General features: G+C 41.8%; 1 protein-coding gene across 11 annotated transcripts in view; it reads left to right on the plus strand.

The window, feature by feature from the left end:
- Window positions 1-8,373, plus strand: part of huwe1 (HECT, UBA and WWE domain containing E3 ubiquitin protein ligase 1) — a 39,961-nt gene extending 31,588 nt beyond the window's left edge. For 10 of the 11 annotated variants that reach the window (XM_026367966.1, XM_026367975.1, XM_026367973.1 and 7 more), the window contains exons 66-82: window positions 27-744; window positions 886-977; window positions 1,593-1,749; window positions 1,848-1,980; window positions 2,176-2,378; window positions 2,473-2,714; window positions 3,518-3,620; window positions 3,714-3,863; window positions 3,984-4,229; window positions 4,316-4,433; window positions 4,661-4,801; window positions 4,893-5,180; window positions 5,367-5,472; window positions 5,707-5,824; window positions 6,222-6,403; window positions 7,240-7,430; window positions 7,519-8,373. In XM_026367966.1, coding sequence (XP_026223751.1) covers window positions 27-744; window positions 886-977; window positions 1,593-1,749; window positions 1,848-1,980; window positions 2,176-2,378; window positions 2,473-2,714; window positions 3,518-3,620; window positions 3,714-3,863; window positions 3,984-4,229; window positions 4,316-4,433; window positions 4,661-4,801; window positions 4,893-5,180; window positions 5,367-5,472; window positions 5,707-5,824; window positions 6,222-6,403; window positions 7,240-7,430; window positions 7,519-7,621 — 3,291 coding nt within the window. In that variant the 3' untranslated portion in view covers window positions 7,622-8,373. The remainder of the gene's footprint in view (window positions 1-26; window positions 745-885; window positions 978-1,592; window positions 1,750-1,847; window positions 1,981-2,175; window positions 2,379-2,472; window positions 2,715-3,517; window positions 3,621-3,713; window positions 3,864-3,983; window positions 4,230-4,315; window positions 4,434-4,660; window positions 4,802-4,892; window positions 5,181-5,366; window positions 5,473-5,706; window positions 5,825-6,221; window positions 6,404-7,239; window positions 7,431-7,518) is intronic. The other variant, XM_026367976.1, reaches the window with a different exon arrangement.
- Window positions 8,374-11,860: the final 3,487 nt, after the last annotated feature.

The raw sequence follows: 11,860 nt of genomic DNA on the forward strand, positions 1-11,860 counted from the left end.
AATATTGTTGTTGTTTGTCCCTGCAGGTGTTCCCTAGCCATTTCACGCAGCAGCGCTGTAAGGATCTGTCAGCATCCTCTTCAGAACTGGACTCTCGTCTTTGTTCAGGCTCTTCTGGGGGAGGGAGTGGAGGTGGAAGCTCCAGGTCAGGGTCACAGTCTCAAAGCAACCCCAGCTCCAATGTCTCAAATACCCAGAACTCCTTGGGTTCCTCTATCGCTACTCCCCAATCTCTGGGAATCTCCACTGATTTTTGGGACCTGCTGGTCAAGCTGGACAACATGAATGTCAGTCGCAAGGGTAAAGCCTCAATGAAGACAGTGCCTCTAGGAGGCAGTGCAGAGGCAGAGGGGGCCCAGTTTAGCTTGGAAACCTCTCCGCTAGGCCAGCTGATGAACATGCTGTCTCACCCTGTAATCAGACGGAGCTCTTTGCTCACTGAAAAGCTGCTTCGCTTGCTCTCCCTCATATCGATTGCCCTGCCTGACAACAAGGCCACAGAGGTTCCTGCAGGACATCCTACCCCACAGGCCAACCCCAACACGGCAGCCAGCTCAGGAGTCACAGCTACAGTCACAACACAGGGAACAGCATCAGTAGGCTCTACACAGCCCAGCACGGCAGGTCCAGGGGCCTCTCTGATAGCTGTAGCCCAAGGTACATCCTCAGGGACAAGTCTAGCAGCCTCCCAGACATCTTCTACAACCATCTCAATACCCACGTCCACTGGAATAATCTCCACAGGTAGTGTTAAATCTATTCCAAAATAAAATCTGTTAATTGAAGTCAGCAATGTAGCAGATGTTAGAAGAATCTAATATTAAGAAGCTTTATTGATTTAAGAAGCTTTAATGTGTATGTATATATAATTTATTTCTCAAACAGGGAAACAGAGGGGCACTACTATCAGTATAGAGAGTGACAACAAGTTGGCCTCCACTGGACTCACAGAGAAACAGCTCCAACTGTCTGTGGAGGTATGGAGAGAAAAGTACCAAAAAGTGTGCGATGTTCCCTTCCTGCTGATGGAAATTGGAGCTCTTCACCAACCTTTTTTATAAATTAAAAAAAAAATTTGTAAGTTGTAAGTGAATGATAAATGTAAATCATAAATCTGGGTGGAAACCAGATAGTAAAATGTAATATTGAGCTCAAACAGTAATTTAATATTATAATGCATCAGCTTGGGTGATGAAAAGGTATGTGGTGTCTCAGACCAGAAACTAAAAGCTGCCACTACACCATATATTCTATGCATCCATTCCATCCAGCTACGGTTGTGGAAACGTTCACATCAAGGTTTTTGTGACTGTTTGGAGTTGGGTGGACAAGTGTGTAACCTAAGACTGTATGAGAGGCACTGCAGACTTCATGAGCCATAACGACAGCATTACAGCATTGACATTCTTCAGAGAATTTTGTTGACCCACTTGGGCTCTGTAAAAAAAAAAAAAGGCATTTTTATGTACTTGTTTCTGAAAATTATTAACTTTTCATTCAATATTGTCCCATTTATCTATTTTTTTTCTTTATTTATTTATTTATTTTTTTTATATATATATATATCTTTCTTTTTTTTTTCTTTTTACAAGGTATTGACGTCTCACTCATGTTCAGAGGAGGGTCTGGAGGATGCAGCAAACATTCTGTTGCAGCTATCCAGGGGAGATGGTGCCACCAGAGATACTGTGCTCAGACTGCTGCTCAGTGGAGCTAGACACCTTGGATACACTCTTTGCAAGCAAATTGGTTAGTGCAGGTTAACTACACATATGCCAGTAATAATGCTCCTATTTATGCAAATGAGTTTTATCTTCACATATGTTTCAACATTTGCTCTCTTTCAGGCACATTACTAGCAGAACTTAGAGAATACAACTTGGAGCAGCAGAGACGGGCGCAAGCTGATTCACATTCCCCTGATGCCCCTCCTGAGGATTCCTCCATCTCAGCCAGACTCAAGGGCAAAATGACCAGCAGGTTAGCCAGTAATGGCTTTGGGCCACTTACTGACATTAGGGTTATCAGAACACTTGTAATAGAGATTAGCAAGATGGTTTGGTCTTTTCTAAATGCAAATGAAATTAAAAGTAACATTAAGTATGGAATCATCTGTTGTGGCCTGAAGTTTTCTCATAATTCCTATAATGTCCTTATCTTGTTTGTTGGGCATAGGTTTGATGGGTCAGAGAGTGTGGTGATTGTGGCTGCACAGAAGCGCTCACTGGGAGGTCGTGAACTACAGCTTCCCTGTATGAGCTCACTAACCTCCAAGACGTCAACGCAAAAGTTTTTCTTGCGAGTGCTGCAGGTCATTATCCAACTCCGTGAGGACACCCGACGCGCCAACAAGAAAGCCAAACAGACAGGGCGATTAGGTAAGGAGATATTACATATACACAGTAGTCATGATGTGAAATATACTTACATGCTCAGAAATAAAATCCTTCTTGTGCGTCTCTGAATACCCAGGCTCCACCAGTTTGGGCTCAGCCAGTAGCATCCAGGCTGCAGTGCGTCAGCTAGAGGCTGAGGCTGACGCCATCATTCAGATGGTGAGAGAGGGTCAGCGGGCACGCCGACTACAACAGGCCCCCCCACCCACCACCTCTTCTGCCTCTGCTGCTGTTGCCGCCACTGCTGGATCCTCAGTGGCGGCTCCACATGCCCCCACTGGTGCTGCTCCCCCTGCTGGCACGGCTGCTGCTGCCACGGTTAGCATGGGCTGCACTTAAAACAGGAATACTCATACTTACACTGCACACACTTACAGTAGGATACCGTTTGAAAACCACAATAATCAACAACATAGTAAGACCATCACAGCATAGTTATTTAAAAAGTACTATGTTGGTCATAAAGATTAATGCTAATGCTAATAGCTACTGTTATACCTTACATCTAATACCTTCTAGTTTTGCCTCTCTTCGTGCATCTTGGAAATTCATAAACTAACCCATTACTTTTAATGCATATCTGTCTTACTTTTAAAATGTGAGCTGTTTTTTTTTCTACATTAGAAATGCGTTTATTTATAAAAACTGCAGTCACCCTGCAGCCTGCTACCTTGAGGGGTTTCATGCACTGACACTGTCTACACTGATGCCATGATCAACATTAACAACCAGAACAGAAAGACAGATGTGCCAGTGATCCACTGCATTCTATGAGTGTCTTTGCATTTACATGTTCTACTGTTGAAATTGCCTAAATGTGAATGAGACTGCCTGCTTCAAACTGTTTCATCTGTTCCACTGATTTTTGTGTGTTTGCTGGCTGACATGGCTTTATGCTTTTGACCCTCCTTCCTTCCCTACTCAGTCCCAGTTCCTCTCTTCTCTCAGTGAATTATGGGAATCTCATAAATTGCATGGTGATGTCAATCGTGATTACTATGATAAAAAATCCTTGTAATCTTGTATTCATCGATTCTTTTTTTTTCTCTCTCATTTCATCCTCATCATCCTCCATCTCTGCTTCTCTGGTTCTTCCTGTTTTTGTTTTTTTTTGTCTGTAGTCTGAAGTGCAGTCAATATCAGAAGCCCAGGCTGCCCAGAGAGACGATTCTCCAATGGATGTGGACCAGCCTTCTCCTCTAGAGCAGGACTCGGCACCTCTTGGTATGATTAGCTTGCAAAATGCAAATGATTTAAAACATGGGTTGATTAGCTTTGTATTTTGGCAGTAAAATTTACTTTTCTTTGATTTTATAGATGAAGAAGGAAATGGACAGTCCGAGAGTGAGGAGAGACTTCCAGACCTCCCTCTGCTCAGTGAGCAGCTGTTGTTGGATGAGCTCTGGGACATGCTTGGAGAGTGCCTGAAGGAACTAGAGGAGTCCCATGACCAGCATGCTGTACTGGGTAGGCAGAATCCTTTTGACAAAATACATTTCTTTGTGACTTGTACTTTTAATTAAATTCCTTGAAGGGGTAAGGAGTACAAGCTAAATATTCCTCATGATATCTTCTTTATTTACTCAGTTCTCCAGCCTGCTGTGGAGGCTTTCTTCTTAGTTCATGCTACAGAGCGAGAGAGCAAACCACCTGTGAGGGACACTCGGGAAAGCCAACTTTCTCACATCAAGGATGAACCTCCACCACTGTCCCCTGCACCCCTTACACCTGCCACACCTTCATCCCTAGATCCATTCTTTTCCAGGGAACCATCCTCCATGCACATCTCTTCCAACTTACCACCAGACACCCAGAAGTTCCTTCGTTTTGCTGGTAAGTTTGAAAAATTACAGTAAGGAGTATTATCACACTTGGTTATGACGTGAATTATATTGTCTATTCAATCTTCTTCCTTTTAGAAACTCACCGCACGGTGCTTAACCAGATCCTGCGCCAGTCTACCACTCACCTGGCTGATGGACCTTTTGCAGTGCTGGTTGACTACATACGCATCCTGGACTTTGATGTTAAGAGGAAGTAAGGGAGATTATCTTACATTGCTGTCTTACTGTTTCTAAATTTACATTTACATTTGGCTGAAAGTGACTTACAAGTGTCTTAAGTGACATGTACAAGGCAAAGGCAGGGTAAGCGTAAGGAGGTCTTGCCTAATGATCATACCACTACACTATCCAGCCACTGCACTAATCTAATAGTTTTACTGCCTTTTCAACCACTAGTCATCTGTCTGTCCGTCTCTGCAGGTACTTCCGTCAGGAACTAGAGCGACTAGATGAAGGTCTGAGGAAGGAGGACATGGCTGTCCATGTCAGGAGAGATCATGTGTTTGAGGACTCCTACAGGGAGCTACATCGCAAGAGCCCAGAGGACATGAAGAATAGGCTGTAAGACTTCAATGCACTTCTGTCCACATGCATCTCCCCTTAATTCAGATTCACGCAACCTGAATAATGCTCTGTTCCCTTTCCATTACAGGTACATCGTGTTTGAAGGGGAGGAGGGCCAGGATGCTGGTGGTCTGCTAAGGGAATGGTACATGATCATCTCCCGTGAGATGTTCAACCCCATGTATGCCCTGTTCCGCACTTCGCCAGGTGACCGTGTCACCTACACCATTAATCCCTCATCTCACTGCAACCCCAACCACCTCAGCTACTTCAAGTTTGTGGGTCGTGTGGTGGCCAAAGCAGTCTATGATAACCGGTTATTGGAGTGCTACTTCACCCGCAGCTTCTACAAGCACATCCTTGGAAAAAGTGTCAGGTATTTAGCTACTTGTAACCACGGTCATGAACACAATATTACACACATACTCTCAATAGTAAATTAATACAGTAATTCCAACAAACCATGACATTTTTATTGCAGTATTAAATGTTTTGTGCCAAACAAAAAGCCTTTGTTCTTGATTATGTGACTCATTTGTATTTACTTCTGTGGTATTATCAGGTACACTGACATGGAAAGTGAGGACTACCCATTCTTCCAGGGGTTGGTGTACTTGTTGGAGAATGACGTGTCCACATTGGGCTATGAGCTGACATTCAGCACAGAGGTTTGTGTCTGTGTTTCTCAATATTCAACTTGTTTTTAATTTTATACCCAACTGTTTAAATTGGATTTGTCCTTAAGGGCTTGAATTCCACATACTGTATTCCAATAAAATGCATATGCTCTGCAGAAGTCTAGCCTGAAATCTTATTGCATTCAAATAACTGGACACCATTTGACTGGGAGTAAAACAACCTGCAAGACTGACAGGCACTCTTCCTGTGCTCTGTGTGTATAGGTCCAGGAGTTTGGAGTGTGTGAAGTGAGAGACCTCAAGCCAAATGGAGCCAATATTCTGGTCACAGAGGAAAACAAAAAAGAGTATGTGCACCTGGTATGCCAGATGAAGATGACAGGTGAGATGGTCGTTATTTAACTTCTCATAAGCAGTCAGTGTAAATGTGATAATTTATATTGTTAATTAACAGACGTCATTCTTACATGTGAAAGGAACATTTTATTCTCAGTGATACACAAAGAGAACGCTAGGTGACAGCACTTTTAAATGTTGATGATTGATATACTCATCAATATGCAGCAGACAGCCTGAAGTGTTTTCTCTCTGTAAGATGGCCGATTTTCATAAGCAAGCAGGATCATCCAGCAGCTGTTCAAATACATTATTGAGTAAATCTTGGTATTTTCAGCAGCCAAATTAATTTATATTGTTACTAAATTGTTAGTTGTGTACAAAAGAGAATTTTTACTACTTCTGAAAGATCCCTGGAATAAATGATATACTTGTTTTTGTAGGTGCAATCCGCAAACAGCTGGCAGCCTTCCTTGAGGGGTTCTATGAGATCATCCCCAAGAGGCTCATCTCCATCTTCACTGAGCAGGAGCTGGAGCTGCTCATTTCTGGCCTGCCCACTATTGACATTGATGACCTAAAGGCCAACACTGAATACCACAAATACCAGTCCAGCTCCATCCAGGTACAGATGACTAAACAAGTATATGAATTCTTACACTTTTACAAGTATATGTTTCTTATACTGAAACACCCAGCTAGTAGAAAGCACAAACACCGACAACAATCATATTTGAATGTTCTAGAATGATTTTAAATAGTGGAATTAACGTTAGTTAGCAACAGCTGTTCTGAGCTGCAGTTTGACAGTTTAAGAAGCAAACAAGTGACCCACAGGCATGTTGGAACTAAAAAATGGCCAAATACAATGGCAAGAAAAAGTATGTAGCATAAAAAGTATGTTGGAATTTCTTTGAGAAAAACCATAAAAACGTCATAGTGCTAGTGGAAAGTATGTGAACCCTTGGAATTAATAATTGGTTGACCTCCTTGGCGGCACTAATCTCAACCAGGTGCTTCCTGTGACTGTGGAGACTGTGTCAGCTTGAGCAATTTCAGCCCATTCTTCCTTCAAATCTTTAGCTGTCACTTAGGGTTGCTTCTTTACCTCATTAATGAGGTAAAGGAGCAACGTGTTGCTGTTGCACTAAGAGGTTTTTAATGGTTGTTCTTAATAAAGAATAAAGATCAGAAATTTTGTTATTACTTTAGGCACATTATCTTTGTTCATTCTCTTGACTTATATGAAGATCAGGTCACATTTGATGACAAATTAATACAGAAAACATGGAATTCCATAATCACATCCTTTTTCTTGCCACTATATACTTGTGCACCCTGCCCAAGTAAGGTCTGTGTAGGGAAACCGTGTTCCTTGTACAGTTTTTAAGCCATGAAAATGTATTGCAACGCATCTATAACTGCACTGCTTTTTGTTCCTTTTCTTCTTTTTAACTTTAGATCCAGTGGTTCTGGAGAGCCTTGCGGTCCTTTGACCAGGCAGACCGGGCCAAGTTCCTACAATTTGTCACCGGCACTTCCAAGGTTCCCCTTCAGGGTTTCGCTGCCCTGGAGGGTATGAACGGTATCCAGAAGTTCCAGATCCACCGTGACGATCGCTCCACTGACCGCCTGCCATCTGCTCATACCTGGTAAATGTGACACTTTTACAAGGCACAAATGCTTCTAAAATATGAAAATGCAACTAATTAGTTGATTGTTGTCTTTCTCCACCCTCAGCTTTAACCAGCTAGACCTCCCAGCCTATGAGAGCTATGAGAAGCTGAGACATATGCTGCTGTTGGCCATTCAGGAATGCTCAGAGGGATTCGGACTGGCTTAAACGATAAAACCCTTAACACACACAGACATGCATACAAACACTTGATTTAGATTTGCCTACTCCCGACACATCCACACTGATAACCTTTGAATGCACACACCACACATACTGTCACTGACATTACTGGATTAATTGTTGAATGGCCTAGACTTACTGGTTTTTATTCCATATAAAACAGATAAAACCAGCAAGTGAAATGGACTGATTGAGATTGCGTACAACACAGAGAGCCTCATTTTGACACAATTGTGTCTCCCTTCCGAATTTAATGGCAAATGCAAGAGTGGATTCAGAGGATAAAACATGGACTAATATAAGAGATGTTTTCTTCATTTAGTTTGATTTCTCTGTACAAAGGTTTGGGAATTTATTATGTTTAATCTTTTTTGTTCTCTGGCTGTGTAAAAAGAAAAAAGAGAATGTTGTTTGAACAGGATGGTTATAAAACCTTTGGGGAAAAATGTTGGTTGTTTCTTGTTGCAAATTTGTGACCTCGCAAGCCTTGACGACGGGGAACATTTTTATGGGGGGAAAATGAACAACTTGAGAAGTTTGAGATATTCACAAAAATGCACTTTTCAAAGTTTTGTGGCATTTTTAAGGAAGGATGGTACAAAAAAAATGAAGAGAAAACCTGGAGATAAAAACATTAACCATAAATTCTAGAGTATTTTTGGCTATTAAATCCGCTGACCCAGCCTTGAGCCTTTGAATCAGAGTGGAATAACTACATGAATAAATGCATAAAATTGCGTCCATTGTCTGTTTTAACAGTGTTTTACATGCAAAGAACTGTTTACATCAAATGTTTGACAGTAGAGTAGTGTGTAAATGCACAAAAAAGTCAATAGTATGATTTTACATTATATGTATAGTCTATTTGGAGACTAGTTAAATCAATCCTACAGTTTACTTACATTTATCTCTTTAAGTTGTGTGTAAATGCTGACGCCATCCTAGAACACATTTCATGAGCCACATGAAGTTGTTGGAAGTTATTGGGTTTAAACAAACATTTGGAGGAGCTCAGCTTGTTGCAGCAGTGCTGCCTGTTCCTGTACTGACACCGAGGCCACAGCTGTGTGTAACCTTGATCATAGCCCACAGTGTCTGTACTACACTGCCTTAATGGACTATATGAAATTTACAAAACTTATATACAGCCCAGAGGAACAGAAGATAACGGTACTAACAGGCCACAAAACATTTATTTTTATGATCTGTTCATGCATCCCATCATAACCATTAGAATATTTTTATAGATCATGGCTGTTTCCAGCAACATAAGCATAGTTGGAACTGATAACACCAAAAACAGGCCTTGTTTTAAGATTAGTGTAATAAAATGTTCAACAAAGAGCTCATTGCACAAGAGCTAAAAAGTACTTTTTATGAGAAGGCAAAATACCTGTTGTTAAAATGTATACATTACCTTGACGTTGACCAGGAGAGAACTGAATCTTCTCTTCATAGCTTAAACTCCCAATAAGCCTGGATGTCTGAGGCTAAATGATTATGTAGGTCTGGATAGCAGTAACCACTTCATCCTTTTCAAAACACCAAGCAAAGAAGAAAAAAAAACATACTGGGAACACTTCAACCCATTGTCTTCTCTAGTTTGAAGGTTAATTATGTTATATTACACATTATTTCTGCCCCATCTGCAACATTTTAAAGCTCTTCATCTGTTTCTTGAGAATGGACAAAACACATCCTGAATATTTAAAACATTAAATCTTCAGTGTCATCAGGGACGATGTGAGTTGTTTCCTGTGCTCTGTGCAGCCACCACCCGGTTAGAGAACACATCTGTTTCTCTGGTTTTCCTCCCTTGTTTGGCGCAGCACTCCTCCACTGAAGCCCTCGTACGTCTGCACTTTGCACCTTTTGTTCCCTCTTTTTCTCTCCGTCCTCCCTGTGTATCCATCCTCTCTTACCTGCTCTTGCATGATGATTTTGTTCCACTTGAGGACCCGCTACAACAATGGGAATGGAAACCCCACCGCTACTGTTAGCGTTCCTTTGCTGCTTTCCTTGACCCTCCCCCACCTCCAGCCCTTAGTGGAAACCTACACACTGGTTGCAGAAGGCTGAGCGTCCATGTCTGATTTGGTGCATGCTGAGGCGTGATAAATGAAATTACAGTGCTGTCATGCAGGGATTTCAGATCCCACACGAAGTCGAGCTTTTACAGTGCATTGGACAGAAAGGATTCCCCCCCCACCCCACCTCCTGTTGTGTAGGGAGAACAGATGCAATTTCCTACTGGCCACGCTCGATTTACATATTCTGTAAGCATCTGTTGATGTGTGGAAGCTTTGATTCACAATTAAGTAAATAGAATTAATTTATGCATGAAAGATTTCACAATGCATTTACTCGCAAATGTTACTCAGGAGATTTTAGGATTATCAACTTTCTGAATAGCTTTGCTGCAACAGTTTATAATGGAAGAATCAGCTGTGTTGCCAAATCGGCTTTTGCAATGCACTGTGCCTGCTCCTCCACTGGGTGGGGTTCATTAGACTATGCAGAGTGAACAGGACACTCCATGTCTTGTTCTCCATGTTAGTGCATTTATGTTTTCAGCAAAGTCATTCATCTGTGTTGTCCATTTTATACCCCAGGAACAATTTAGATGTGAGAGTTGCAGTAAATATTGAACTTGCGTGTGTTTGGAGTGACTAAGACCTTTAGTCTGCAGGTGTGGAACTGTGGCAAATTCAGAATTTGCCAGACTGCTTCAGCTTTTCTTTCATGCTACCGTATGAGAAATAAATGGCTGGTGGCTTGCTTAAAAGGCAGTCGATTAACTGGAGCATGTTTTGACTGTTAATAAAAACTTAGTAGTAAACAAAGTGCATCCCTCCCCATCAGTTATGGACGAGCTGAGGAGAATGAAGGAGGAGGAGGAAATGAAGGCCATTGGAGTTCATTAATAATGACTACTCTGTATATGAGCCAGAAAGCTCTCAGCCTCAATACGTTTTACTGCTGCTGTGTTCAGTGTCTGTGGAATAAATCACAGCATTGCAACAAATGATAAAAGCAGCCTTTAGCTAGAGCCCAACTGGGCAAAGGGACAAAATTGGTTCATTAGTGTAATAGGTTTAATATTATTAATTAGCTGGAGAGATATTTATACTGAGGATATACTTTCTTTGCAGAAATTAACTCCCGCTTCTTTCCTAGTCGAGACTTTTCATGCATGATCCACTAAATCACTGGAAGGGGAAAAGGCTTGATGAATATTCATAATCCGTAAACACTGGCTTCGTTTTCAGCAGAAAGCAGTTAACAGTATTGCTATTTACAGGGTGTGAGCACCACGCTGACGGTTTGTCATTGTTTCTCCGCATTAATTCAGTGTGGTTTATTCATGATAGATGTTCCAAATATAAAGTACCCCAGTGGAAACTTGTTAATTAGACTCATACTGTTGTCAGAATTTCGTGGTTTCTCTTTTTACTGATGTTCTTGCTTGTGAACCCTGTGCTACGAAACGCGTCGATGAAGGAGAAGCTTGACATTATCAGTGTGGACAGGAGCAGCCCTCAGTTTTGACGAGTTAGGGGAGGGTGTAATGTGCTGTTGTGAATCTGTCAGGTTTGTCATCACCTCCTGATTAGGCTGCTATCTCTGCTCTGCCTGTGAGGACAAGGACTGGGGAAGGAGAGCAGCAGAATTTAAGGAGTGCTCAGTCTCAACAGTGGGGCCACACCACACAATGACAAATCCTATGGCTTCACTTTGACTTTTAAAGCACTGATGCTACATCTGTGCGTGTGCTTGTGTTTTGTCCTTTTGAGAGAAATCAGGCTCAGGGGGGTACGTGTAGGATGGCCTTTGGTCACAGCCACAAGAAAAAGACCAGACCCAAACCAGAACTGACAGTCTGCCTACAGTAAAGGTTGTAGTCTTTATAACCTCTGAGCTTCCAAGTATCTGTGGTCGTTATCTCTTCACCATGCATTTGCATTTGCAACCCCCTCCCTTTATACTTCGCCTCCCCTCAGTGATGCAACAGTGGGCACCTTGTGGCATTTAAGAGAAGACGGCTGCTGTATATTACCGATCATAATGCATTCATCCACTGAAGGTTGTCATTTGAGACTATCGCCGAACCAATGAGAGAGGCGTAATCTAGTAAGAAGTTATAATGGCACAGGTCTTTTTTTTTGTTTTTTTTTGGCACCATCTGGAATAAGCAACTTATTTATTTATAAAAATAGTGTAGAA

Source organism: Anabas testudineus, chromosome 7, assembly GCF_900324465.2.
Source record: "Anabas testudineus chromosome 7, fAnaTes1.2, whole genome shotgun sequence".
In the NCBI taxonomy this organism is placed as follows: Eukaryota; Metazoa; Chordata; class Actinopteri; order Anabantiformes; family Anabantidae; genus Anabas; species Anabas testudineus.